The sequence below is a fragment of the Dipodomys merriami genome, unplaced genomic scaffold, assembly GCF_024711535.1.
Source record: "Dipodomys merriami isolate MVZ:Mamm:240054 unplaced genomic scaffold, mDipMer1.0.p SCAF_2, whole genome shotgun sequence".
Lineage (NCBI taxonomy): Eukaryota > Metazoa > Chordata > Mammalia > Rodentia > Heteromyidae > Dipodomys > Dipodomys merriami.
In genome coordinates this window covers 30,545,411-30,571,466 of record NW_027203381.1, presented here as the reverse complement: position 1 = coordinate 30,571,466, position 26,056 = coordinate 30,545,411, and the positions used below count along the sequence as shown (strand labels likewise).

Below are 26,056 nucleotides of genomic sequence, written 5' to 3'. Positions count from 1 at the left end.
GTAGTATCTGAATTAAGTGCAAGTCAGTATTCTCAGGGTCCATGCCTAGAACCACTATACATCATAACCAACCACTCACTCCTAGTAATCAATACTAAAGGTAATAGGGAGACTGTTCCATAATGTCCCCTTATGTGAGGTTCTTTGTAATTATAAAATGCTCTAGACAGTTTGAGGTGACCTTTTTGAACAGGAGGAGACACTAAGCATTCTGTGACTTGTTTTAGGTTACAAGAAACACTCAGACTATGCAATAACAATACAGACTTCTGCCTGGAAGAAATTAGCTGACCATCTGTCCTGCTCCAGCAGAACCAATGGCTCTACAGTGAGGTTTAGTGACAGTGCCACATTGAAACAAGCCAGGAAATCAATGCATAAGACTTCTGCTTGTAATGGAATGTTTGAAAGAAATGTAAGTAATTTTCTATTTCTTAAATAGTATAATGGGAAAAACAAAACAAAACAAAAAACCATCAGCAGCACAGAAGCCAATTTTGGCCTAAGTGACACCATATGAGGTTGGTGAGTTGGGAGGATTCACAATCACTTTATAAAACAATAAAACTAAGCTAAACAAAAAGATCTGGTCACAAAAAAAAAAACATATCATTCTGAATCAAGTGCACCAGCGTCAAAAAAAGGTTTTGTTTGAAAGGATAAATGTTATTACATGACCTTCATGTCAAGAAGTCGCCGGATGGTTAGATGAGTTGTGCTCCTTTTCAGACACCAAGTTTGAACGCAAACAAAAATGGACTTGATTGTCATCAAAAATGGTACAATCACAATGATTTCAAGTCACTCTCTCCTTTGTTGTTTTCAAAATGCATTTATATCAATGCAACAATAGCTTTGTTTTATTGAAACTAAAATATGAAAATCAAAAGCTCTTGTCAAATATCACACTACACCAAGGACCATTTTGTCCTTGGGAGCCAAACTTCTGAAAATTTCTCCTGTGAAATCCTATTATTTATGGATAAAGAATAAATTGGATGTAATCTCCTAGCTCAATTTGTTTACATTTGTTTGTTTGAAAAAACTTCTATCATAATCTAGCTTCAGTGCACTTAGCTGGGTAATATAGTCATGAAAGTTGGCTTTAAGGGAATAAAACTAAAATAGAATTAAAAGAGTATTCCAATTGTTGATAAAAAACTCATATATCCTGATTCATAAAATTATGCATACCAAAGTCTAGAAAAAACTCTATCTGATCAAGGAAGAAGATCTCTCCTCTATTCAACATCACCATCTCAGCAAATGTCCCTCTGCCCTCATCTGTTTTGTATACTGTGTCTTTGCCTCCCCTAAAGAAGTGATTTGAGAATTTTTAATGAAGTTTTTAGTACTGTCACATTTGGTTCAGAGTGTAATTTGATATTGTCACTGCCATTTAGGTATGGATTTAATATGTTTCTTGATGTAGTAGAGAATTGAAAAATAGAAAATGTTTTGCAATTCATTTGTGTAGGCACTTTTAAATCATTTCATACATAAGATGAGAGGTGCACAACATTGTGTTTCTACAGAAGAAATAATTAACTTATACTGATACTTGCAAAATTAATAGTTTTTTGAGCCAGTCTCCATGGCTCATACCTGTAATCTTCGCTATATAGGAGGCTGAGATTTGAGGTCTGAAGTTCAAAACCAGTTTGGGCAAGAAAGTATGTAATACTCTTAAAAAAAAAACATTTTAAAGTTATCCTTAAATAGTTATATGAAAGAGTTTAAACTCAGTGTGTCCATTTATGGGAACAACGCATCTGGATCAGTGTTACTTCCACCAATATTCTTTCATGCTCACTATATACATCAACCCCATCCATGCATTCAAATTTCCTAATTCCATTTTCATATGTACATTTACTTTTTATTTTATTTTATTTTATTTTATTTTATTTTATTTTTTTTTTTTTTTGTCGGTCGTGGGGCTTGAACTCTGGGCCTGGGCACTGTCCCTCAGCTCTTCAGCTCAAGGCGAGTGCTCTACCACTTGAGCCACAGAGCCACTTCCGGTTTTCTGGTGGTTTATTGGAGATAGGAGTCTCATGGTCTTTCTTGCCCGGGCTGGCTTTGAACCGCGATCCTCAGATCTCAGCCTCCTGAGTAGCTAGGATTACAGGCGTGAGCCACCAGCGCCCGGCTCATTTACTTTTTATTAATTTGTATTATCTTTAGGTAGTTATACAAAGGAGGTGCTATTAAACAAAGCAATTTCGGAATACAGTGCCTCTTTCTCATCTTCCTCTTTTTTTTTTTTTTTTTTTTTTTTTGTCAGCCATGGGGCTTGAACTCAGGGCTTGGGCACTATCCCTCAGCTCTTCAGCTCAAGGCAAGTATTCTACCACTTGAGACACAGTACCACTTGCGGTTTTCTAGTGGTTTATCAGAGATAAGAGTCTCATGGACTTTCCTGCCTGGGCTGGCTTTGAACCGTGATCCTCAGATCTCAGCCTCCTGAGTAGCTAGGATTACAGGCATGAGCCACCGTCTTTCTCATCTTCCTTTAATCTACCCCACCCCCTCCCTTACTTTATTTGATTTTGTGGTTCATACAGTAAATTCTTGACTGGGTTCTCCCCTTTCTACCCATTTTCATTCATATAACCTCTTCCCCTAATCTTTACAAATACTCATTCCTCTTACACATACCCATTTCCTTGTACATATTATTTTATGCTTTGCCTTTGTCCTTCTAAAAAATTCTCCCGAGCTACTAGTGCCTATTGAAAATTTTATTAAAGTAGCTAGGTATAATATCAACCCACAAAAATCAGTAACTTTTCTATAGACCAGCAATGAGAAGATTGAGACAGGAAAGCTACTCCATTTGTAATAACCACACAAAAGTAACTAAAACTATTTAGGAATTAACTTAACCAAAGATATAAAGGCCTTTATAGTGAGATCTTTAAAAATTTAAAAAGATAACTGAAGAATATTTAAGGAAATGGAAAGACCTTTCATGCTCCTGGATTGGAAGAATTAACATGAAACAGGCAATACTGCCCAAAGCTATCTACAAATTCAATGCAATACCAATCGAAATTCCAATAAGGAGATAGAGAAAGCAATAGGAAAATTAATGTATAACAACAAAAGAGTTCAAACAGCAAAAAGAATCCTTATTAAACAGAACAATGTTGGGAAAATAACAATATCAAACTTCAAACTCTGTTACAAAGCCAGAGTAAGACTCTATTACAAAGCCAGAGTAATGAAGACTTTGGTACTGGCACAAAAACAGTCCTGAGGACCAATGGAACAGAATAGAAGGCAGAAAAGCAAACCCACAGACCTACAGCTATTTAATAGTCACTAAAGGAGCCAAAAACATAGGCTCAAAGAAAGGCAGCCTCTTCAAGAAATGATTCTGGCAAAACTAAATATCCACAGGCAGAAAACTGAAACTAGATCCTTATAATATCACCTTGTACCAGTGTCAATTCAAAATGGATCAAAGACCTCAATGCAAGACCAGAAACCTTGTAACTATTACAGAAAGAGTAAGGAAACACTAGGGCTCCTGTGCACAGATTGAAACTTTCTAAGAACCAGAAGCATAACAAATAAAACTTGATACATGCAATTGCATCAAACCTAAAAGTTCTATACAGGACAGCTAAAAAGAAACTGTTAACTTGTTAACTGTACAGTTAACAAGCTAAAAAGGAAGCTCACAGAATAGATTTTTACCAACTATACATCAGGCAAAGGGCCTAAATTCCAGAATATACTTAACCTCAAAAAATAAAAAATTAAACTCACAATGAAACCACCCATTTAATAAATGTGAGACTCTTATCTCCAAATACACACTAATAAGTTGGAGGTGGAGCTGTGACTCACATAGTAAAGTGCTAGCCTTGAGAAAAAACATTAGAGATAGTGCCCAGGCCCTAAGTTCAATCCCCAGGACCAGCACAAATAACTAATAAGTATTATTTTAAAATAAAATATTTGTTTATTTATTTATTATGGAAACACCAGGATTTGAATTCAGGGTCTTGTGCCTGCTAGGCAAACAATCTACTACAAGCTATGTCCTCATCCCTTTTGCTTTTATTAGTTTTTGAATGGAGTCTCACATGATTCTCAAGTTATCTTGGACATCCTCTTATTTATGTCTCCTATATAGCTAGGAGAGCAGTTTCCCACAAATGTACCTGTTATTTTATTGATTGAAATGAGGCTTCATGAACTTTTTGCTCAGGCTAATCTGAGATCATTGACTCTCTTGATCCAAGTCTCCTGAGTAGCTCACATTACAGGCACAAGCCACTGAACCTAGATTAAGCATTTATTTATTTACCCAATAAATATCTCTTGTATGTTTTTTATGCTACAAAATGCTGCTAGTTATTTTTTCAAGCACTAATGTGTCTGGTTTGGTAATGTCTTGGTAATGAGTTGTTTGGTAATGAGTCTATTGATCTTTGAGTGACTAAAAAAATACTTTGATCGGTGTTCAACTTACAAACTCTTAGGTGAAAAGTACATCAATAACAACTCATTTAGATGAAATCCAAACATACTGGCTTGCCAACTAAATACAGCCTCAACACTTTTTACTTCAGAAAGACTGCATGAGGATGTATTTATCTCCATATGGGTGTTAAAGATTAAAGTAGAGCATGGTATTTCTCATACACAAACTATATTTGTGTGAGAGAGAGATTTGCTCTGCTCCTACCCTAATATAATTATCATTACTCAGTTTATAATCTCATTGCCCACTTTTTTCCTGTCCTCTTCAATGATAATTTTACCTATTTCATCTTCACACTCATTTTTCAGTTCCCCTGCCTTCTTCATGTAACTTTGAAGTTTAAATAAGATGACAATATTTGGACCAAATATATTTAATAATAAATTATTATATATTTGAAGCTTAAGTAAGCATTCTGGATCTTGTCTTTTAATCTATAAAGGTTAGTGTATATTTACCTAAAATAAATGAAATTTGGGGTTTGGATCTAAAGGTAATGCAAAATTTGGAACAAATTATGATATCAGAAACATGTAAGACTATGAAAGAAACAGAAGTGAGAGATAGTAAACAGAAGTAATTACTGGCCAGTCTACAGGCCATCTGGGGCCCCAGATGGACTATTTCAGACTCTTTAGACCAACAGTAATAACGGAAATATACTTGATATCATAAAGTGGCATCTATTCAAATCAATAAAATAAAATTGATCATCTCTTTTTTGACTGATCATGATATTATTTTAATAAAAACAGTCCATTGAACTGACTTGATAACTCACCCATGGGTTAGGATATGCAATGTAAAAACACTGGTTTAATGCAGAGGAATGAGTTTTTCTATCCAGAGTTTTATGTAGTGTTGAGGAAGGATAGTCAATATGTGGTCAGATTTTAAAAGGAAGTGAGCAAGGGAGGTCTAAAGCAGATAGGAATATTTTTAGATTGCTCAGGTCAATTTTTTTTCAGACAGCTAAATGCAATCTGAAGATTTCAAGAAAATGTTCCAAATGTAACACTAGAGACATGAGAAATGACTGTGGAATAGTGCATGGAATCAATATTTTTCAGAGACAAGGAAACGATACAAATGCCAGGCCAACTGCAGACTCGGAAATCCACCAAAACAATACAAATAACTCATCGGGAGAAACATAGAGAGGTAAACAAATCCTAGGTCAATATCTGATGACTCTGAAACTACACCTATGCATGAGCAGATCAATTTATACACAAATAAGAAATGGAATGTGGTCCAAGATTAAATCACAACTAGTTTTTCTTAAAAATAACTTTTGTTCTCTTCCTTAGATTTCAAATGTAGAGACATTGCATTTCAGGGACACAGCTTTATCTTTTTTTGTAATGACCCACAACCTTAATTTAAAACTCTATTTACAGTCATTAAATAGTCATAAATTGGAAAAAATGAAGCCATATCATAGTCAACTAAACTGGAAGTGCATGCTTAAAGTTACAAGTGGTATTTTTGTGTCATTCATAAGACTATGTGGCTTCTAAGGAACAGATTGTTGCAACAGAGAAATTTTACACTAGATTAAAAAAAATGAGCAGATGGGAACTTTCCAGTGAAGATTTTCTTCATATATGTTTCCTAATAGTGAAATGGAAGAATCCCTAAATATTGCATGCAAATAAGATGACTTAGCAAAGCAAATGTTTATATGCTTCATAGAGGCATGAAGATCCACACTGAAACATACAATTAAGCAGAGGGAAAAAGAGGAAATCACCTCTCCCAACAAATCCCAGAAACTATGTATAATATGATACCTTTGTTTCAGATACGGATTTAAGGAGTCTGACAAACAAATCACCTCTTGTTCTACTGTTCACTGGTACATTCACATTCATTTCATTTTTTTCTCCAATTGTAACTGTCCACTAAAATTTACCTTTCATGTATAGTGCCAGTGTGTGGAAAGTCAGCATGTCTTTCAGGGCATATAAGCCAAAATATAGTTTCAATAGACTTTCAAAGCAGGCATGATAGCTTTAGTATGGCCTTGTGTTTGTCAATGCCCAGAATTATTTGCAATAATTGTATGCTTCTAGGATAATCCTAGCAGTTGAAAAGAATAACTCAATAGCTACGTACATAGACCATATGAAATGATGCTAAGCGAAATGAACTCCAAGACATGGACAGAAGAGGTTTTTCTTTGTTGTTGTTTTTAATGTACTATGTGATCTGTTTCTTTTATATGTTCTTTTGTATGTTCTTCCCCCTATGGTTGTCACTGTATTTGATTCTGGTAAACTGCTATTTTATATATGTTTATTTGAATTAGGGAAGGGAAAGGGAACAACAGAATGTTGAGACAAAGAACAAGGGGGGAACCAATGCAACAGCGATATTCACAAGACAATATGTTGAAAATGATCTGTACAACTTGGCGGGGGAGTGGGGGGGGGAATTTGGGGGAAAGTAGGAGAAAATGAGGGAATGGGTAACAAGTTTGACACAAAATGTACTTATTACCTTACTTATGTAACTGAAACCCCTCTGTATATCACCTTGACAATAAAAAGAGCAAAGATTTTAAAAAGCAGGCTTGAATTGCCATTTTAAGGCAATGGAAAGAAGTTCAGTAGAACTTCCCTGCGCAAGAGAGTATAGTAAGCTGTGCAACACTTATAATATTTTTGCAGGCCAGATACTGCATGGGAGATGGTAATAATGCATTATGGATGCAGAACTCATTGTCTGGACGTTTGATTTGCTTAACAACTGGAAAATAAGTTTTCTAAGATAAAATCTTAAGCATTGACCACAGCATTTACTTTAGAAAATGTCTCTCAAGTAAGATTACTTGCTGTGGTCCCTAGGTTAAAGTTGGCAAATGGACAGCGGCTATTAATATCACAATAGCCAAGGGTTCCGTTACTGGAACTTAACCCTCAGGGCTTTGGGTATTAAATACCCTGGAGTGGATGGAGCAATGGCAGCTGTCTGTTTCTATATCCCATAATTCCACCTTGAAAATACTGCTTTAGGGTAAAGCGATAATTATACATACAAGTTCTGGAAACACCTTTTAAGAAGTGATGCTTTCTCCATTTTCTTACTAAGAAAATAAAGTTTTGTGGTTTAATTACTAAACTCTCCAGAAGTAGCAGCTGGGTCAATGTCTCTATTTTTTTGGTTTTTGTTGTTGTTTTAACTTTCTTGAGGTAGTTGTACAAAGAAGTTGCCGCTGGGCGCTGGTGGCTCACGCCTGTAATCCTAGCTACTCAGGAGGCTGAGATCTGAGGATCTCGGTTCAAAGCCAGCCCGGGCAGGAGAGACCTTGAGACTCCTATCTCCAATAAACCACCAGAAAACCGGAAGTGGCGCTGTAGCTCAAGTGGTAGAGCGCTCGCCTTGAGCTGAAGAGCTGAGGGACAGTGCCCAGGCCCAGAGTTCAAGTCCCACGACCGACAAAAAAAAAAAAGAAGTTGCCATTCGACAGAGCAGTTTATGAACACAGTCCCTCTTGATCAATGGCACCCCTTGTAACATTCTCACCCAACTCTCCCATTCCCTCACTTTTCTCGATTTTTAGGTTCTGTATTGAATTGATTTGTCATTTAACAAAGCAATTCATGGATACAGTGCCTCTTGATCAGTGTCATCCCTTCAACATCTTCACTGCCTTCCACCCACTCCTTGCCTTACTTTTCTTACTCCTGTGGCAAATACAATGAATTCTTGCCTACATTCTCCTCCCTTCCTCCCTTCCTTCTTCAACCCCTCCCTTCTTGGCCCTACCTTCACACAAGTACCCATTTCCTCTTACTTATTTTATGGACTCGGCCTTAGTCTTTCTAAAGAATTATACCATGGGCACTGAGTGTATTATACCTCCCTTAATTCTGTCAGTTTTTCAGAATTCTCCTTGTCAGTTACCAAGGTTAAGCGACAGAGCCAGGCTCAGATAGAGCTGAGGCAAGTGTTGACCCTGAGGCACAGTCTCAGAAAACAGAGTAGAAAGGAGAATGAGCCGCAAAGAAAAGGACACATGCACAAGGGTTTCTTGTCATTTGTCATGGAATGGCTAAAACTGGGTGGTATCCATAAGTCACTGAAGATCACTGTTGACACAAAAAGTTTTTAATTTCCTATTTAAATTTTTTTAGAGTTATCTATCATGTCTGTCACCTCTCAGATATTTATTTGTCCATCCTGAGGCTTGAACTCAGGGCCTTGGCAGTGTCCCTGAGCAGGTTTTTACTCAAAGCTAGGGCTCTACCACTTGGAGCCACAGCTCCACTTCCATTTTTTGTTTTGGATTTTGTTTGGGGAGTATTTTTGGTGTTTGATTGTAGATAAAAGTTTCACAGACTTTCCTTCCCAGGCTGGCTTACAACCTCCATCCTCAGATCTCAGCCTTCTAAGTAGTTAGGATTACAGGCACAAGCCACCAGGGCCCAGTTAATTTCTTATTTTTTTAAGCATAATAAGTAGTTTTCGTTTAATAAGTAAAATTAAGCATGAAAAGTAAAGTTCAATAAGTATAGTTTCATAAGTATAATTCTTGAGGCAATTTGTATGTTTAAGGTTTCACATATTTTTTATGATCCTTAAAATAATTGTACCAAGTAGTCATATGCTCAGACAACAAACACACAATATGTAGTATCAGGATTAAAATCCAAGGCTAGGTCATCTAGATGCTATAGTTCTGTTGTTTTCCTACCACTTCACTCTAGTCTTACTTGACCTATTTATGCTTTCTTATACATTTTACCCCAATTCAATACCTACATAGATATTTGTACATGTAAATCCATACATATGCTTCAAAAACCTAAAGTAACTCTGTCCATTACACAATCATTGTACCCAAGAAAACATAAATCTCTGGGTGTGAGTGAAAATCACTAAAGCAGCATCATTTGAGTGCCTTTAAGGATGCACTGGTTCACTTTGACCACTAGGGTGCACTGTAGTAGCGATTTACTATGCTAACATAAAGAGTGAATGAGTTTCTCCCAAAGATTAATTCCTTTCAGGGAGTGTTCAGAGCAAGAAGTACGTTGATGTAATAACATAAAAATAAACTTAACATTTTATAAATTAATTCACTTATTTTTAAATATTTAGAGACATGCTATGTAAAACCAACGTGTATCTGTGTGGATGTGTGTGAAACTGAGTTAAAAAATAATAATAACCCATGTGTGGAAAGTGATATGTTTCTGCCCTACCTTCAAGGTTAAACCATCATGTAATGGAGCAACAGATTTTTCCCTGAAAAGCTCATCGGGAAAATAACATTTCCTGTGTGAAATTTAACTTATGTTATGTGGATCTCCAAAGTTGTCTAAATCCAGAAAACAAGTTCCCTGCAAGTATGAGTCAAACAGTACATAGTCTATACAGCCACTCATGCATCCATAAACTTATGTCATTATTAATATTTATAATAGCATATGTTATATATATATATATATCTGATTTAGAGCAAATAAGCAAAGACTTCACAAATACGAAGTCTTTTTTAAAGAGAGCATTAAGAGCTTACTCTGAGCCCGGCGTTTTGCTAAGTTTTGCTTTAAAGTAGTATAGGCAAAAGACTGATTCTCTCACTTCCAGGGACCATGTGATTTTAAAAATATCTCTCTGGCAAGGTGCAGTAGCACTTGCTTATAACCGTAGCTACTCAGGTGGTAGAGATCAGGATGATCATAGTTTTAGGCAAAAAGAAATGCACAAGACTCCCATCTCAGCCAATTAAAAAGCTGCACTCAGTGGCATACACCTCCATCCCAGCTATGCAGGAAATATTTTAAAAAAGGATTATGGTCCAGGACATTCCATGCAAAAATGTAAGACCCTATGTGAAAAAAAAGAAAGTCAAAAAGGACTGGAGGTGTGGCTCAATAAGGAAAGAACCATGAAGCCTTAAGTTAAAACCCCAGTACCACCAGAAAAATAGATACCAAATACATATATGTGTCTATCTCTCTCTCTATATATATGTAAATACCAAATATATACATATTAGCTATAGAACAGTGGCAAAAAGATCTGTGTATATCTCATATCACATTCCCTTTCTGTCTTACTCTAGTGGGCCAGAAGTGGAAAGACAAGCAAATTTGAGAACCAATGCTATAAAGTGCCAATGACTGCTGGCAAACTAACTTATTTTCTGCCTTCTCTTTTCTAAGGATATTAATATGTATTGATATTCTTATATCAATACATAGAGGTCAACAGTTTAATTCAAAGAGATTAAATTTTAATTGTAAAACTTGAGGCCTTGGAAAGAGAACACATTTGTCCCCAAAGCCTCCTGACAAATTACCTAGGCACATAGAGAAACTTACCTAGGCACATAGAGAAACTCCTGTGTCAACAGTATAAATTCCAACTAATTGAATGAAAGACCTTTCTCTTTCTTTCTCTCTCTCTCTCTCTCTCTCTCTCTCTCTCTCTCTCTCTCTCTCTCTCTCTCTCTCTCTCTCTCTCTCTCCTCTCTCTCCCTCTCTCTCTCTCTCTCTCTCTGTCTCTCTCTCTCTATCCCTCTGTCTCTCTCTCTGTCTCTCTGTCTCTCTCCACCTATAGGCCTAGAGAGGCAACACAGATATTCTCATCATTATCTATGTTTACATCAAAGATGTAAAAGAGAAATAGGAAACACATGCATCATAGTCAGTGTTGTCACATCTGCTCCACTGCCACTCAAAGTCATATCATCACCCAAGGAGCAGCCCACTTAAATTGCAGGTAGACCACTATAAATTATTTGCGAAAGATCCTAAAGAATAAAAAAGAAATCTGCAGACATTTGATCTCATCACTTTTATGGCTTTCCTGTTTTGATTACTCTTTTAAAACAATACAAATATATGGGGAGGATTGGGTGGAGGTAGGGGGAGGATGGGAAGTGATGGGAAGGGGAAACAAAGAGGAGGCTACAATGCTTGATAAGAAATGTACTCATTATCTTGCCCATGTAATTGTAACCCCTCTGTACAGTATGTTCACAATAAAAAATAAATAAAAATTAAAAAAACAATACAAATATAAAGGCCAACAACTATAGATGTTTATTACTGGGACTATTGTTATCATTATTAGAATTCAAGTAGAACTTTCTAGATAACAATGGAGTGGGGATCATTTATCCCTGTGTTGTGATAATCAGTCTGCTTTTATAAGAGCTGGAGGTATTCCATATGTTTTACAGGTCTGAACGAACTAATATGCTCACTCTGATTTCTATGTTCATTTTGCTAGCTCCATTACCATGCTGTCATTCTTTCAAATTTAGCTCAGTCATTGTTTATATGAGTAAAATTTGGACTGAGCCAAAAAGAGACTGAGTAAATTGTTAGGACCATTTAGATTTCAGTTTAGCACTGTTATTTTAACATCATAAATGGCTATACATTAGGTTCATTAATCTCATCATAACTGGACAAGAATTCTGGTAACTTTTATCTAATAAACCAGCAGCATCTGGTGCAAGTTAAAATATTATACTTAGCTGTAGAGACAATTAATCAAAAGAACAGCAAAAAATATGCAAACTAAAATGTAAGGTTAAGTATTCTATATAGGATATAATAAAGCAATTCCTCATTCAGTTTCAGGATATGACTGAAACAAATTTACATGAATATGCCATTTTCTACAGCATGTCTCTGGAGAGGGGTATCCATAAGAACCAATGTTAATCATATTTTTCCCAAAAAACTAGATTCATTTCTGAAAAAATTAAGATTAATTTCTAAGGCCTAAAATTTTGTGAACTCATTTACAAGACATGCTTTGGACAAGGTAAATGAAATAATTTAAATTGTCAAAAGCTAAATGTGGCATGATAGCTATGATCTCAGGAATAGAGTTTTGCTAATTGCCCTGTTTTTGTTCTACCTGCATCATGAGCACTAATTAGACAAAGAACTAACATCCATCTTGCAGTTACTACACTCCCTTTATACACATTAACTCGCTCATTTTACTGAATCATGTATATACAATTATACTCTCCGATAGCAAAAAAAAAAAAAAGTAATTTGCCAAAAGTCTCACAGATAGGAAATGAGTGCTAGATTTGAGATTTAAAATTATGTTTGTCTGGCTTCTGGCCTATTTCTTTTTTTTCTTTTAGCTATGGCATATGCTCTCCACTCTGAATTAAATAAATGTAATTATTGGCAGCTATATCTATGAGTCATACATGTAAGTTTATGATATCACACTACAAATTCTGTGTGTACACACACATATATATGCAGACTGTTCTCAATACTGATAATATGACTTTGCCTTAGTTGCTAGATTTCCACCAGCTACTCTTACATTACACCTGATAAGAAAGAACTTTGAATCTTAATCCATTACCTGGACCCTGACTTAAGTAATATTTCTAAATAGGCATACAGAAGAGGGACATGTTAAAAGTTATACAGGACTCTAGGCATTCACTCACAGTGAGACCAAAGAAAGATACTCTTAGGAGAGGAACACAAAGGTACAATAACATTTATTATAATGAAATTAAGGAAATGGAAACAAGAAAAAAAGCCAGAGAACTATGATTTTTCACTGAAAGTAGAATTCAGGGAGAGGCTAAGAACAGTTCAGGATTAAAGACAAGAAAAAAATCTTCAATTAATTTCACTAGGTAACATCACTGATTCTGAAGTGATTTTCCAAATTGCTAGTCACATTTGCATTTGCTTTCCCATATGAAGATAGATTTAAGTTTAAACATAAGTCCTATTGAATGGCCCTTTCTTCTCCATTATGGTTATTATAGACAACCAATGGGTGATTGTAATCAAATTGTAGGAAACACATCCAATGGACCAACCAGTATTTCACACATACACATGTACAAAATGCAGGAAAAAAATCTACAAAACACTAGAATTCAGTAAGAGTTGACTAAAATACTTCTGATTGCCTTTACATATTCCTTAAATGTGTCATTTTGTGTGGATTTTTCAAGAACCCATGAGCAATAGTATATATGTTCCCCAATTTTCTGTATAGTCAGGTCAGATTGCAACAAATGGTAAATTGTATAATGCCTAGATATTTCAAGGAATGATATACTGCAGATAGGAAAACCAAATAGCATCCAAAAGCTAATCCCATATTAAAGGACCATCATTTCCTGCAGAGTGAAAACAGAAAGATTTGCAAACAGAAGGCAAAGTAAATAAAATGACCACTAAATCTATTAATATTGTTAAGCTAGCATGATACGCTTTAATGATTAGTTGTATAAGTATGGTTTCTTGGCCATGTAGGAAAAGGGAGAAAAGAGAAGGTCAATAAACATAATCATGCATGTTCTATTTGCTAACATGTTAGCAGAAATAAAAAGTTTAAGCTTAATGAGAACCATTATAATTGCAATAGAAATCTAGCTAACCCTACCAATGACAAGGCCATTCCAATATTGCTATTGAGAACTAAATTCCAACCCATACTCTCAGGATCTAATAGCACTAAAACATTCCATTTCAAATTTCATTTTAGTTTTATGCCCCATTGATTAGACACATTATTTTTTAACATTAGATTCAATACATTGTACAGTCATTTGTGCACAGTTGTCCTGACACTGCAGCAGCCTCTGTCTTTCTTTTTCCTATGATGAATTGATAGCTCCATAAAATGGAAATGTTTCCTAATTATGATTCAATTGAGAAATACCAGTAAGAAAATTTAGGTCAAAAAAGAACTTTCCTGACATTAAGACAAGGTGATAAAAGCTAAGATTTAGAAATACAACATTAACTCAAGAAACAGGAAAGGTCTTCAAATAGGAATTTTTTTAAAGGGATTGGATGGATGTTCCAGATGGTTCTTAGATTTTCAAACTAGATATACCTTCTCCAAAATGCCCAAAATGTTATAATAATGCTGATACAAAATTGTATATGTTGGGCCTGGTGCTAGTGGATCACATCTGTTATCCTAGCTACTCAAGAGGCTGAGATCTGAAGATTATGGTGAGAAGCCAACCCAGGCAAGAAAGTCCTTGAGATTCTTCCATTCAACTAACCACCAGAAGTGGAGCTGCATGTGGCTCAAAGTGGTAGAGCACTAATCTTGAGCAAAAAAGCTTCAGGAGAGCGCCAAGGCTCTGAGTTGCAGCCCAGGACATGCATATACATAAACATACACACAACAGTGTATGTTGATGTTTACCAATTAATGGCCATCGCATAACAGCAATGAATGTGATTATCTATATTCATTTAAGACAACAGAGGATGCAAGTTTGGATCTCTGTCATTGGCTTATGTTTCCACTTCAATTTAAAGTCTCTAATAAATTCATTTCCAAGACTAAATTGCTTTTGGCACCTAAACAACTTTGGGATCACACTACTGACTATGAATTGACATTTTTTATGTACTTTGGTGTGTTTTTATTCACACTAAGACTGAATGTAGAGCCCTACCAAGTTAAAGAAGCTATTTCCCGAAAATTGTCTGAAGAGTGCAGTTAGTGACATTAGTAGAAAAATACACATTTTTCCTAACACTGCTCAGTAGGTCATATCTGGCTTAGGACACAGGCAAAATGAGTATGTTCAGTAACATTAGTTTATATTAAAGTATCTCAGGAAGGTAGGGCATAATCATTAGTCATGATCAGAATATTTCCTGCAATGTATAAGTCAAAAGAAAGTTTATGTGGCAGAATTATGTAAGGAAACTTACAATTGTGCCTGCCCACAAACCATGCAATTTGGAAACAGCCAAGAAACAAAACCATAGAGAAGGAAGAATAAATACAACAGGTATTAGGGGTTATTATGCAACTACAAAGATTCAATATGACCCTGGAAATATAGCAAAAAATAGTTATGGAAAAGAAGCTATTTCTTATGCTCAGTAGCTAATTTTCAAACATATGTACCTGTATTTGAAACTTTGAGCATTTCACACATTTTTCTGTATCTGAAAAAAAAATGGATCCAGACTGATATTGTGTATCAATATACCTAAAAACAGTTAATATAAAGGCAGCCAAAAGCAAAGTTCAATAAGAAAACTAAAGAAGATATCATTCTGATTGCTGAGAATATACTTCCAATGTACACTTTGCTCATATTGGATGAGAACAATTTACTGTTCCATTTTGTTAGAAAGGATGAAATATCTACAGTCATATTATTTCATAAAATTTTTAATTAAGTAAAAAGCTAGATTAAAAGGTCTAGATCAAATGGCAAGTATACTTAGAGGCTTTAGAAATAATATATGACTTCATTTTGGCTATATATATACATATTTCAATATCTAACCATTAATTAAATTTATTTTTCATATAATTTATAATAAAAGCATCACACATTCCCATTTAAAATGTTCCAAACAATAGACCTATGAAAATATCACATTTTAATAGTTTATTCTGGAAAATTAAGAAATAAAAAGTAAAATAAAATATACCATTTTTTCTTATCCATATTGCTTTAATAATGAATGAGGATATATAACTATATTAATATGATTTTAAGGGGAATAAATATTAAGATGCTAGTTCAAATCATCCAGTTCATAATTCATATATCATAACACACTGAATATATGATTAGAATATATGTCCTCATTTATATGACTCTGATACTACCACATTTTATATATATTTAAATAAAACAATGCAAGAATTTTAGAGCCAAGTTTTACTAATTTTCACTATATTTAGGAACATACAAACAAAACAGTAAAATTTTAGTTTAAATATTGGGTGTGACCATGATATAATCTAATGTATGATGAGATAGAATGTTTGTAAGCGCATAATTATAACTCAACCATCCATCTTCACATGCAAATATAATAGCACATCTCAAAACGCACTACTTTTTTATTTTCTTTCTTTTTTCCATTTTAAACTTACTGCTTTGTAAGTTCTCTTTTGTCCGGCATGTTTACGAATCTGTTCTCCATTTGGCCCCGTTTCCACATGCATCGAATAGATAATGTCAAAGAAATCTTCAACCACAGCTACCCGCCTTAAAGACAGCTTCTCGTCTACCCCTACGCCATCCTGGGAAAAAAAAGCGAAACAAAGATTAATATATAGGATTCATAAAGCAATCTGTATTTGGAACATGAAATTCAACTATCAAAATATTTACATCATATGACCCAAATCATCTGGATGGGAAGTTCAGAAATCCATGAACATTATATTTATAAATATATGTACATATGCATATATGTGAATATATGCATATGTGCATACATGTATATATGCATATGTTAAATATGTATATGTTATATACATATATATTACATGTATATATTATAATATATACATATTATATACATATTATTGTAAAAATACTGTACAAAGGGGTTACACTTACATGAGTAGGGTAATGAGTACCTCCTCCTTTGTTTTTTCCCCTACCATCCTTTCCCTCCCTACCTCCCCAACTATCCACCCCAAAAAACTGTAAATTTCATTTTCAACATAGTGTCTTGTACATATCATTGTTACAATGGGTCAACCTGTATCCTTATTTTAGCATTTTGTTATATCCCTTCCCCTCCCCAAATTATAAAAATGTATGTTCTGCCCCCACGGCATAACCCGTTTTCACTGTATCTGATTCTGCTGTCCTGCCTCTTGCATATACATTGTATTTCTTTTTAACACAGTCTCTTACTACTTAACTCAGACTAGCTTGGAACTCTTAATCTTCAATTTCAATCTTTACATAAATGCTGAGATGATAAATGTGGGTAACCATGTCCATTTATCCTACCATGCCATGCATTATTATTTGTGTGTGTATCAGTCATGGGGCCTGAACTCTGGGCCTGGGCGCTGTCCCTCAGCTTTTCAACTCAAGGCTAGTGCTCTACCACTTGAGCTACAGCACCACTTCCAGCTTTTTCTGCTTATGTGGTGCTGAGGAATCGAACCCAAGTCCTCATGCATACAAGGGAAGCACTCTACCACTGAGCCATCTTCCCAGCCCCATGCATTATTTTTATAAGAGAAAGGAATTGCTAATATTAGGTGTATCATGTTTACTCCTAAATGCTACCAATTGGGCTTTATCATGACTTAGTTGTAACCATCCGTGTACTCTGAAACAGTAGTAATTTGACAAACATATTAATATATGAACAAATTAGTGTAGGAGTTCTGGGAATAGTAGATTCATCTCCTGTTAAGGTAGCTCTTTGGAAGAAATGTCATTTGACATAAGTTGGGGTTAAAGTGAAGTGTAATTTTGACAATGGGACAGAGAGACAAGTGCCACTAGGTCACATGGGTGATAAAGAGCGACAATGGAAAAAATTAACCTTGTGTGTGTGTGGTGGGGGGGAAGAAAAATGTTACATGAAGAAGTTAATCCTATGTGGCTGACACATAGAGCTCTTTCTGTTCGTAAAGAGAGGCGGTGTTTGCATTTGGGCCATAAAGAATAGCCAGAAGTACACAGCGATGAACAGCTGACATGACATCATCATGAATGTGAACTAGCAGCACTTAGGGTAACCTAAATAAAAATATGGTGCAGCCAATGAGACAAACAGCATGAGTTTCTTCAAACAGAAACACTATAATCTTCCCAAGTCCTACTCTGCACTGGAGAAGTTCCCCATCTCCTGTGATGGCCAGACGGGGCTAGTCAGGAAGGAGACTGGCATGCCACTCATACATACTACTAGGATCAGAGTAGGGTAGGTTATAAGAATATTCCTCACAATTAGAATAATATTCTTTTTTTTTTGTCAGTTGTGGGGCTTGAACTCTGGGCCTGAGTGCTGTCCCTCAGCTCTTCAGCTCAAGGCTAGTGCTCTACCACTTGAGCTACAGCACCACTGCTGGTTTTCTGGTAGTTAATTGGAGAGAAGAGTTTTACGGACTTTCCTGCCAAGGCTGGCTTTGAATCATGATCCTCAGATCTCAGCCTCCTAAGTAGCTTCAAATTTTTACACATGAAATATAACATCTATGGAAATAATTTTTATTCAGTTTACATTTTATATATTATATACTCATATATGTTAGATATTTAAAAGTGTATACTTATATATATATATATTATATTTATTTAATTTTTAGGTAGTTAGTTTATATTTATTTAGACCAATACATCAGATTTTCTCTCTAGGAATTTAGAGATGAAAGACCTTGCCATCTTTCCTTCCTTATTCAAGCTGTTATCAACTGGGTCCTGAACTCACAAAATCATCATCATGAAGGTGTTAATATAATTTTAAGGACAGTTTTTAAAACAAAAGCAGTAGGAAGAGATGCCGATTTATAAACAACGAATGCAATGTCATAACAAAGGAACAAGAAGTGACAATGAAATAAATATACAATTTAGTCTTAAATTTACCAAAGAGTTCTAAACTCAATAATGTACAGAGACCACCTGTAAACAACCTGCACTGGCGCTTCAACCTGTTAAGTTCTAGCTACTCAGAAGGTTGAGATCTGAGGATCCTGGTACAAAGCCAGCCTTGGAATAAAAGGTCATGAGACTCTTGTCACAATTAACCAGAAAAAAGCCAGAAGAGGAGCTGTGGCTCAAGTGGTAGGACATCATCTTTGAGAGAAAAATAAAAACCAAGTAAGTGTGTAAGACCTAGAGTTTAATCCTTAGTACACACACACACACACACACACACATTAATTTTCACAACCATCTTGGAGATTATATATGTGTGTGTGTATATATATCTTCAAATAATATAACAAATTTTAAACAGACAATTTATCACTCAGCTCTCCGGTCATTTGACCCTCAGGCCTCAGATTCACTCATACAGACACAAACCAATAACAAAACACCTGGTTGAATAAATTTTTTTAAAAAATTTATTTTTATGTATTAACAACTTAAGGGAATTCACCATACTAATATGTAAAAATTAAATATTTTAATGAGAAATTATTGCTTTCTTGAAATCTTATCCGTTTTACTGACAATGTTCTAAAGAGAGGAGAAACAAAGTCATCCCTGGATGACCTGTAAACACATTATTTCAGGGGAAAAAAAGAATGAAGACAAAGAATGAATAATATAGAGAAAATAAAATGTTTCAACCCAAACTACATTAACCAAAAAAAGAAAAAAAAAGAAAAAAAAAAACTATGTCCCTATACCAAATTCATTAACTTTATACCTGGTATTGGCTCACAAAAATATAGAAAATTAATTCTACTTAGTTCAAATTTATCACCAAAAACAAAAACCCCACTGGGTTCAATTCCAAGTTTGTTTCTTCGATAAGAAGAGAATCATAATGATTTATGCAGACTCTTCATCCTCTTTCAAGAACAGGGCAAGATTCATGCAACCGGGACGCCTCTCCTGCCAGCACAAAGAAGACAGGCAAGCACAGCTCTGCCATATGCTCAGCTCTGGCAGGCTGAGCTCTCCTTGTCAGATATTGTCTTGCACTGAGGACTTTCCATCATGCCCTGACACATGCTGCCTCTGCCCTTGAAACGCAAGTGACTTGCAATTTGGAGCCTCTGATTAACCAGTTATTATTTAGTCTGCATGTTTCCCGCCTTTCTTTCTTTCACTGTGCTATCCAACTACCAAGCCATTTAAGGTCTTCCCAAGAAAGCAGACAGAAACTAAAATGTCCTCCTTGAACACTGAAGGGTTTAGTGGAAGCGTAAGGTCCATCAGAACACTTAAGTCATTCAGTCATCTTCTTGGGTCATCCATCGCTCTAGATAATTCAGTGTCTAGCTGTGAATAGGAAGTCTAAATTACAGCTTCTTGTGTTTTCTTTTAACTCACGGGTACAGTCATGAGGTAAAAAGAGTAGTAAATTCTTTTTTGTACCTTTGGGATTAAGAGCCAAAGAGAATAAATAAAACTAAGGTTTCGTGATGATAATATTCATAGCAAATATGTGTGTTCCCCATAGCCAATAATCTAAAATTCAGGAGTATATCAAGTAAGGAAACATTAAAAGGAGTGTCAAAAAAAATCTTTTAAACCTTTTCTAGAAGGTTAAGAAGTCAACCTCGTTTCATAAAAGATAAATGTTTACAAAACTAATTATGTAACTTATTGTGGTATGCTTAAATTAAACCTAAACACACACACACACACACACACACACACACACACACACACACACACACACACACACACACACACACACACACACACACACACACACACACACACACACACGTACTCTCCCACTGAGCTACGTCCTCCAGCACAGTATTTTTAATCAAAGACAAATACCAGGAGCAGTAACTTTGTTCAAGGCACATGTACTTTAAATTAAAAATCTTAGCTATCTACAAGGCTAAAACTTAAAACCTAGAAAGATTGACCAAAAGTGCTTCAAAAAATGTCTCACTGGGAAAGATTCTAGTCATATGAGAGGGATCAACGTCAAAGTGTTGATATAGGATCTCCCTACACATTTATTGTTTAACAGTGCTGCTTTGCGTGATTATGCCACAATTTAACCACATTCCATTTGATGTATATACAAGTTGATTCCAGTTTGGCACTATTTTGGAAAGAAAATTCATCTTCTATTTTAATTTGTCTCTTTATCATAAAACACTCTACAGGATGAGTCTACTAAAAGAAGATATTGGTGATAATTATTTTGAAACCTTAATACTTAGAGTAGTCTCTAGTACAGTACAGGAATATTAAATGTCTAATTAAAGTACATATTTTGTATAGTCTGGCTAATTTGCAGAATTTCTTTGTTCAAGAAGCCAGTTCCTGTTATCGGTTTTGGGAACTGACTGTGTCTCTTTGAAGCAGACTACTATGCTCCATAATTACTGCTGAAGTTACCTCCTAGAATTTCCTAACATTCTTCTGAAGATTGAGTTTGTCACCCAAAGTATGAAAATAAAATACTAGTTTTATAGATTTGGCTTCACTTGAAGATGAATTGAATTTTCTGAAGCTTAAGGAGCAGATGATAGTTTTTATTTTATTGTAATGTTCACTCCCCAAATATATAAATTATTCCATAAAGAGAAAAACTATTAAGGATAAATTTGAGAAAAAAAGACAATAAGAATAGCAACATAAAAAGAAAAGAGAAGAATACGGTCGGAATCCTCACAGGATCTGACTTTAAGACTATGATACAGCTGTGGCAAATCAAGACAATGTAATGTTGGCCAATGTATAGACTAAAAGGTGAATGAATGGGAACAGAGAACCAGAAATAGACATGCATATACGTAGTTAACTGATCTGACAAAAGAATATAGGCAAGAAAGTAGGGAAAAGGTAATTTCTTCATCAAATGTGCTAGAACAACTGCACATCCATATGAGACAGACAGGCAGAGGGAGAGAAAGGGAGAGAGAGAAAGAGAGAGAGAGAGATCTACACATATACCTTACACCTTCTGAAACACTGATCACATGTCTGAAGTTAAATTTAAAATTATATATAACCCCTCAAAAGTAACAGGAGAATATAGAGATTATCATGAACATGAACATAACTATTCAGATGCAATGTGAAAGGCAGAATCCATAAAAGGAAGAATCAGAAAACTAGATTTCAGTTTAATTAAACAATCTTTCTCTGTAAAGGACAGGCAGGAGATAAGAGAAGTCACAGTTTGGAAGAAAGTATGTGTAAAAGACATCTGATAAAGGATAATTATTCATTACATAAAAAGACCTCATGGAGCTCAGTAATAAGAAAACATAACAGCCCAATTTAAAATACACGTCACCAAAGAAGATGTGCAGATGGAAAATGCTCATTTGAAAGAATGATCTACAATATACATTCACTTGGGGGTATAAAATAATCAGCTCTCACCACATGCCTATGGCAATGGCTAACATCTAGAATATGAGCACCACCAAAAACTGTAGAAGATGTAGAACAACAGGATTTTTTTTTATTGTGAAAATACTGTACAGAGTGGTTACAATTACATGGGCAAGATAATGAGTACATTTTCTATCAAGCATTGTTGCCTCCTCCTTTGGTTCCCCCTCCCATCCTTTCCTACCCCCGCGCCAAAGTTGTAAAGTTCATTTTTTGACATAACGACTTGTACATCTCATTGTTGCCATGGGTCCACCAGGATTCCTATTTAAACAATTTGTTTTTTCCCTTCCCCTCCCCAAATTACACCAACATCAAATGCAGTGAAAGCAGGGGTTATACCGTGGGGGAGGGACATACAAAGCAACAAAGAAATATCTTATAAATATGTTAGAAACAATAGCAAGCAAGAAAAAACATTTGAGTCCTTATCTTGGGGTTCATTTCACCTAACATCAACTTATCTGACCATTTCTGCTTGTCTCAGACATATACTAGTTATTGCAAATAAGGGAAACCATGGGACCTATGTTTCTTTGGGCCTGGCTTACTTCAGTTAATATAGCTACCAGCACAATTATGTTTATTGCAGTATTATTTACCATAGCTAAGATATGGAACCAACCCAGATGCCCCTCAGTAGATGAAAGGATCAAGAAAATATGGTATATATACACAATGGAATTCTATGCCTCCATCAAAAAGAATGGTATTGCCCCATTTGTTAGGAAATGGAAAGACTTGGGAAAAGCAATAGGAATTTTCACTCACCCTTAGGGAAATTAAAAAAATTACAATCATCTTAGACAAATTTGGGAAATCTTTAGAAATTAAATGTACTCATGATATGACCCCTTGATGAGTAACTGCAAAGGTTGAAAACTTCTATCCACCAACATGAAGGTATATAACAGCCGCATACATAATTGCAAATACCTAATACATAACTGGAAGAGCCAACATATCTTTCAGTAGATGAGTGGATAAGCTATGCATGGTACCCAGAGAATGGAATATTCTCTACTGCTGGAAAGAAATGTGCTTGATAATGTAGCACATTATGTGTGAAAAGACAAGGCAAAATCTTAGATGCACTTTACTAAATCAAAGGAGTGATTCTGCTAAAGCTCTAAACGTTTATGATTCTAACTGTGCCAAGAGTTGTGGTAGAAGGGTCGACTAGGACAAGGCTCTTCAGGACAGTGCACCTAGAATTCATGATACAATGATGACGGGCATATCAGTCTTCGTTGTGTTAGAACCTGTGAGCTATCCCACGTCTAGAGTGAGCCAACTAGTAAACGCTGGGCTTTCAGCTGTAAGAACATGTCAATGGATCTCTAATTGTTTAAGAAGACAACAGTCACATGCTGGTGAGTGATAGGAATGGGAGCACATGCGTTATGAACCTGTGGGGACATGGCCTATTTGGGAACTCTCTTTACTTTTACTCAATCTTGCTTTAAATGCAAAATCTATTTGAAGGGGATGAAAGAAGATGAGAGGCCATGGAATCCTGTTGACATTAAAAGACTGGCTTTCTGTGTGGCAGAAAGTAAAGACTTTTTCGACTAGTCCCCAAACTAGTTAAATACAAATGCTTTTTTGCCATTAAGCCCAGATATTTAAAAATATTGAAGATGTAAAGGGAATTAAGATATAACAGCACAAGCTTATCATCAGGGCATGTATTTGTAAAAATATTTCTTTCACCTTTTAAATTTAAAACAATTCCTATTAGCCAGGTTGGTACTGCATGTCTATAATCCCAACACCTTGAAGACTAAGGAATACAGAGTGTTCTGTTCCAGGTCAGCCTGGGCTCTGTAATAACAAGAAATTCAAATTGAAACAGAAAATTTGCCAAGGACAAAACAGTCATTTCCTTACTCTGCTTTTAGCAAATAAAGACTCTCATCATAAAATAAACTGGCAAATATAAAAATAAAAGTATATTTAAAAAATACAAAGCTCTCAAGGCCTGGCAATTGCTAGAGTCATGTGAACAATGGGCCTTTAACATAAAACAGCAGAAACTGCATTAGAAAAATGTGGTCCTGAGAGAGTAAAGGTGCACAGGCAATGACAGGAAGGACTAGAAAAACACCTGCTCACTTGTAAATAGGCAGGACAAGGAGCCTTGCTTGATAGATTTGGCTTTTGGCTGAGGGGAGAAGTTTCAAGGGGAACTGATCTTGCAAGGAGGCCTCTGATTGAAAGAATGTGCATCCCAAAGACCACAGACTACCTATATTACAAAACAGCCTGCCGCCATTGATTCATGCCTATAATCCTAGCTACTCAGAGTCTCAGATCAGAGAATCGCAGTTAAAAGACAGCCTAGGTATGAAAGCCCATGACACTCTTATCTTCAATTAACTACCAAAAAAAAGCTGGAAGTAGAACTGTGGCTCAAGTGACAGAGAGCTAACTTTAAGCAAAGAAGTTTGGGGACATCACTCAGACCCTGAGTTCAGGCCCCAGGAGCAGTATCAATAATAATAATAATAATAATAATAATAATAATAATAATAATAATAATAATAATAATAATAATAATAATAAGCAGCCAGATAGGAAGACAGATCACTTTTAAAGAATAGCTGCTTGTCGGGCAGCAAACTATGAAGTCAAAAGGTAGTACAATAATAACATCAGGTCTGGGAAGGCGGCTCAGTGGTAGAGTGCTTCCCTTGCATGCATGAGGCTCTGGGTTCAATTCCTCAGCACCACATAAGCAAAAAAAGCCCGAAGTGGTGCTGTGGCTCAAAGTGGTAGAGTGCTAGCCTTGAGCTGAAGAGCTGAGGGACAGCGCCCAGGCCTAGAGTTCAGGCCCCATGACTGACAAAAAATAAAATAAAATAAAAAATAACATCATGATGTCCCATGTAGATTTGAGTATTGAGTACATTATTATGTATAAATGAGAATATTTTCAGGCAAAGAAAAGCATAAACATTTATCACTCTTACTAGAGAATTAAAGCAAATACGTTAGATTCACAGGAAACCATATGATATTCAAATTATAACTATATTTATTGGTAAACTATTATGGATTTTTAGTGCTTTCTCCAAGGCACATTGTAATCAATGATCACATTTTTTTAGTGAGTCTATAATCAGTATTATTATCTCTGATTATTTAGAGGAAAGTAAAACATGAACAGTTAAAAAGTAATTTTCTGAAACTAAGAGTTTTTCTCTGGCATCTGGGAAATAGCTAGATTGCTTCTATTTATTTGTATTAAAAATGATTCATTTTATGTTGTTCATATTTTTGGTGCATTCATGTGAGCAATTCTTTTGAATATATAAATAGAATAGAATTTCTTGGTTATATAATTTATGTTTACATTACACTATTTTCAATATTATGAAATAGCCACATACTTCTAGAAGGCTAAGCATGCTTAAAGAATGAGTTTGTCACTTAAATGCTCTCAATTTGTACAATGCACATTGAGTTTCAGTGCTGTTGCACTTGATTCTGTAAGACCATCAGTGTGTGTTAAAATAATGTGTTGAGTACTAAGTATATACTCCAGACTATTGGAACCTTGTATGTGCATTATCTCTTAATCTTCAATGTTCACTATTCTCAACTCACAGGTAATAAAGCTGAGGCTCAGAAAAACTAGTATTTCCCCCATGATCACCTACCTAGTAAACAGAAAAAGATAAATAATGAATGTAGCATAGCCTGGGGACCATTGCAGTAATCAAGGGTATCTCAAAAAGAGACACTGGCCT

At 35.4% G+C, this 26,056-nt stretch overlaps 1 protein-coding gene across 5 annotated transcripts in view; it reads right to left on the bottom strand.

Annotated features, from left to right (window-relative positions):
- Nol4 (nucleolar protein 4) overlaps positions 1 to 26,056 on the bottom strand; it is a 276,155-nt gene that overhangs the window by 194,929 nt on the left and 55,170 nt on the right. For 3 of the 5 annotated variants that reach the window (XM_070029354.1, XM_070029355.1, XM_070029359.1), the window contains exon 2: positions 16,382 to 16,531. In XM_070029354.1, the coding sequence (XP_069885455.1) occupies positions 16,382 to 16,531 (150 nt within the window). Of the gene's footprint in view, positions 1 to 15,394; positions 15,458 to 16,381; positions 16,532 to 26,056 lie in introns of those variants that run through there. The other 2 variants (XM_070029360.1, XM_070029356.1) reach the window with 2 other exon arrangements.